The 4,879-nt window shown below is 43.3% G+C and overlaps 1 protein-coding gene across 1 annotated transcript; it reads left to right on the forward strand.

The window, feature by feature from the left end:
* Window positions 1-204: 204 nt before the first annotated feature.
* LOC122005477 (transcription factor AS1-like) lies at window positions 205-2,318 on the forward strand. The gene is made up of 2 exons (XM_042560513.1): window positions 205-910; window positions 1,043-2,318. Exon 2 carries the CDS (start codon window positions 1,089-1,091, stop codon window positions 2,106-2,108), a length of 1,020 nt encoding a protein of 339 aa, XP_042416447.1. The 5' UTR covers window positions 205-910; window positions 1,043-1,088; the 3' UTR covers window positions 2,109-2,318.
* The last annotated feature ends 2,561 nt before the right edge of the window (window positions 2,319-4,879 follow it).

Consider the following 4,879-nt stretch of genomic DNA (forward strand, 5'->3'; position numbering starts at 1 on the left):
CAATCGACTTCTCATTTTGTGGGTGGCTTTGTCTTTTAACTCGTGCAGTCAAAAGCGAGGGGAAGAAGGACTCAGAGACCGGGGTACAGTGTCAGCTGCAACTTTTTTCCCATCGCTCTTTATAATTTTTTTTTCACGCTCTATCCATACTCCTGAATCCTTTAGGTCAATGGATGCTTAAATACGATCTGAAAACCTTGCTTAGACACTTCCGATTGCAGAGAACTCAGAGACAGGGAGCCTTTTATCTTTTGGTGCTTGTATAACTTCTCTTTGGCTCTTATCACCGTAGTAATTCAAGGACCAGATGGGAGCGCAGCTGCACAGGCACACAGCTAGCTAGCACGTCGACAGTAGCGAGATAGATCATCATAAATGGTAGAGCTTCTGTAGCTTGTAAACACACGATCATGGCACCACATTCCCCTTTGACGTCAACGCACCGACACACGCCTTACACCTCGCAGTGTCTTCCGTTGTCCTGCGCGATTAGTCTTTTAGTCCCTGTCCTCTTCTTCACCTGCCTTGTCTTTTTCCTCCCTCATAGCCTGCGCTTCTTTGCGCTGCTGTCACGCCTTCTTCCTTTTGCTTCCCCCTACCCCCTTCACCTTCCCTTCCACTATATTTTCACCCAACGTGCCCCCTTCTGCTCAATTGGTGAACATTCATTAATTTTCATCATCAACATCTCTGTTTTTGTTCTCACTGCCACCGGAAGACCGTCATTACCCTTCGGCGATTCCTGTTCTCTCAATATTTCGTCTTTGATGTGTGTTTGTTCTATTCCTTTTACCTGCCTTGTGCCATCCATTTAATTGTCAAACCAGGAAGAATATTTACTCGCATAGAAATTTTATCAAACAAATCCACAAAAAAGTCTAGCGAATCCTGCGTCTTTTCATTGTGATTGGTATGTAAGACAAAAATATTCGACTAAACATCCTTTGATGTCGACAATCATTGTGTTTTTTTTGTTGTTGTACCTTTGCAAGGCTACTTAAAATCGGAATTTGAAAAAAAAAAAGTAATTAATACTTGGCAGAGAAAGTTATGAGGTGTCCGGCGAGATGGCAACGGGCGTCAGCTAAATGAAGGATAGGCAGCGGTGGAAAGCCGAGGAGGACGCCATATTGTGTACGTACGTGAACCAGTATGGGCCCAGGGAGTGGCACCTCGTCGCCCAGCGCATGAACGTTGCCATTGACAGGGACGCCAAATCCTGTTGGGAGCGGTGGAAGAACTACCTCAATCCTGGCATCAAGAAAGGGTCGTTGACAGAGGAGGAGAAGCGCCTGGTCATCCGCCTGCAGGCCAAGCACGGCAACAAGTGGAAGACGATCGCCGCTGAGATCCCCGGGCGCACAGCGAAGCGGCTTGGCAAGTGGTGGGAGGTGTTCCAGGAGAAGCAGCAAAGGGTGCAGCGGGAGAGCGCGAAGTCCGCCGCCTCCGCAGCCGAGCCCGGTAAGTACGACCGGATCCTCGAGAGCTTCGCGGAGAAGCTGGTCAAGGAGGATCACATCGTGCCGCTGCTAATGACCACGCCGTTCCTCCCGCCGTGGCTCTCGAACAATGGCGCGGCCGGTGGCTACAGATCACCGCCTTTGCAGTCGCCGTCTGTTACTCTAACGCTATCGCCATTTGTTGCCCCTCCTCCCAGGCCATGGCTTCAGACTGAGAGGGGAGCAGAAGGTGGCTTGGGTTTGGGTAACTCGCAGCAAGGCATCGACGGACGCCGTATCATGCCGGAGCTGGTAGAGTGTTGCCGGGAGTTGGAGGAAGGGCACGTGGCGTGGATGGAGCACAAAAAGGAGGCAGCTTGGAGGTTGAAGCGGCTGGAGCTGCAGTTGGAATCGGAGAAGGCGGGCAAAAGGAGGGAGATGATGGAGGAGATCGAGGCGAAGGTGCGGGCGCTGAGGGAGGAGCAGAAGGTGGCGCTGGAGAGGATCGAGGTAGAGTACAAGGAGCAGATTGCCGGGCTGAGGAAGGACGCCGAGGCAAAAGAGCAGAAATTAGCAGACCAGTGGGCCGCAAAGCATATGCGGCTGAGCAAGTTTCTGGAGCAGCTGGGCGGCCGCCAGTGGCTGCCGGCGGAGATGAACGGTCGGTGAAGAGAAAAACATACCGGCTTTACTTTCGTACGGGTGTATTAATTGCTCGCGCCTTCTCTTCCACATAGAGCGAAGCCCAATTCTATCTTCAGAAGAAGTGTTGCTGATGAATCATAGAATGCTATACTACTCTTTTGCTTCATGATTAGAACAAGGAAATCTTTCGCCTCATCAATCTCTTAATAAACAAACGGAATTAGTTCCAACCAACTGAAACTTTAAACTCACACTGATGAATTCTGTGATGAACTTTAAACTTTCCAGGCTTCCTCATCTGCAACCTTATCATTCATTATTGCTTCTACTTGACCTATCATTAGAAACAATTCGTCAAAGCAGGAATGCAGGATTCAGAGGCCATTTTCTCATTCGTTCTTCTCATCCAAATATTGTGGGTGAATATTTACCCCCATTCAGCCATCAACAACTATAATCCTCCATGATGACTGGCAAAACATGAAACTTCAATCTGCTATTTAACATTGACTTCAAGGAATTTTGCAAGTCCAAACTCCAATATGAATTATTTCACTCAATCTACTTTTGGATAAATATCTTTGGGAATCTGAAAGAAATGGTATATCCAAAGACTTGCATGGTCCGTTCAGCATGTAAATTGTCTTCCTCTTGCTCAATCTACCTTGGGACGAGGCGTCACCATCTGTTTTCTTTGCTGAAGTAGACATTGAGCACAGGTCAAATTAGCTCGGCCAACAATTACTGTCGACGCTGAAATGCATGTCATTGAAAACTCTACAGATGTTCTAATGATCTTAAATTTTTTTCAGGAGGGCATTTCGAAGGAAAAAAATTATAAGGGAAGGTAAACTTTTTCAATTCATCTTGGTTTAAGAAAGAACAAGTTAACAATGCTAAATTTTCAACTCACAAAAGCGAAGAGACTATTAGTTCCTATAATTTACAATTTGAAGAACAAACCAGAAACTAGTTTGCAACAATTGCATAATAATAAAGAATTAAGGCTACTATTTAGTTAGGGATAATATAATTAAGCTGGTAATGTAATAAACTTTATAATATAATATAATGTAATTAATATTATATTACTATATTTAGTCAAATAGTTGTATTCTATTTATATAATCTTTGATTAAAAAGATGATTATATATTTTTTTTGTTTGGTGTCCATTATATTTTATAAGCAATGTAATTCATATTATTATAAAATGATAAAAATATCCTAGGGTTAGTTATTAGAAGAACTTTTTCAATCCCCTAAAATCCATCCACTCTATGCACTTTGAGCTTCCCCTTGTGCGTTCAACAACTTGAGCAACTCGCTCACCTTCTCCTTCATCATGCAGAGCACTCGACATGATGCAGAATGAGAAGCTTCTGGAAGGCCCCGACTTTGATGGCCTTCGGGGCACACTCGCCTTGCCTCTCGCTCTTGTAGAGCTTCCACAGTGTCAACATGGTGACCTGTGTCACCGTCTCTGACATCCGTAGCATGTTCTTCACCAGCACCGCCAGGCCATGGTCGCGCGCCACCTCCTGTTGGGTGCTACTCGGAATTCTGTTTTGCTTCCCCTGTACAAAAAGTTATACAAGCACAGAACTTTCCTAACAACCTATGTGTTCCTCATGAGTTAAACTTAAATTGGAAACAGAACTTAATATTTTTACTTCAAGTTCAATTCATTTGTTCTTTAATAGTTAAAACTTAGATTGCAAACGATACTTGACATTATTAATCCAAGTTCATCCCATATTACGGAAGTTGATTAAATATCTATTTCAAGGATTGACTTCCAAGTTAAACATGGTGAGGCAGTCGGCCTTCTTGGGTATGGGATCATCCACCACATCCTAGACAAAGCCTTTCAAAGAAATTGGATATTTAAACTTCTTACAGCAACCCTAGGTTTAACTACAGAGACCTCAATAGAAGCACAAGATCAAAACACTAAATCGAAACACAAACAATGAAACACGAAATCGCTAGCATCTTGTGTTGGTATTTCAGGATCCATACAAAGAAAAACTAGTTTCGCTGCGGAATTGAGAACTAGTTATACCTTTCTTTATAAACAAAGACCTCTTGATCTTCTACTGTATTCCTCTCCTCCTCTTGGACGTCGTGTGGGCGATGATCTATCAAGATGAAATCCACCCGAACCACTTCTCCTCCAAGAAATTTCGGCCACCAAGGAATGCCAGAATAGGAAACTTCATTATCTTCTTCTTCCCCTCCAAGCAAACCGGCCACAAGAAGATGGAGCTTGATGTGCCGCCGACCTTAAGAGATGAAAACAAAGGGAGAAGGGAAAGAGAGAAGGGCCGGCCACCAAGGAATTAAAGAACCACCGGCCACCAAGGATATATAAGGTAGAGTCCCTCGTTCTCTTCTTCTTCTCCTTCAAGCAACCGGCCACCAATGGAATCAAAAGTGTGTCGCCGGCCCTAAGCTTTAGAAGAAAAGAGAGGAGTCGACCACCAAAGATAGAACAAGAGAGGAATCATGTAGATCATTATTCTTCCTCTAAGGCACCATCTATCCTCTTTTATAATCCTTGGTAATGCATAAAAAGGAAAGTTTTAAACATAATTAAAACTTCCTTTTAATTCAATCATGGCAAAAAAAGGAAATTTTAATTAAAATCTCTCTCTTTTAAATTTCCTATTGTGATGGTTACAAAAGAATAGTTTTAAAATTAATCTCTCTTTTTTAAACATTGTAGATGACTACAAAAATGAAAGATTAAAATTAAAACTTTTCTTTTAAATCATGGTTACAAAAAAAGAAAGT

This window comes from Zingiber officinale, chromosome 7B (genome assembly GCF_018446385.1).
Source record: "Zingiber officinale cultivar Zhangliang chromosome 7B, Zo_v1.1, whole genome shotgun sequence".
Classification (NCBI taxonomy): domain Eukaryota; kingdom Viridiplantae; phylum Streptophyta; class Magnoliopsida; order Zingiberales; family Zingiberaceae; genus Zingiber; species Zingiber officinale.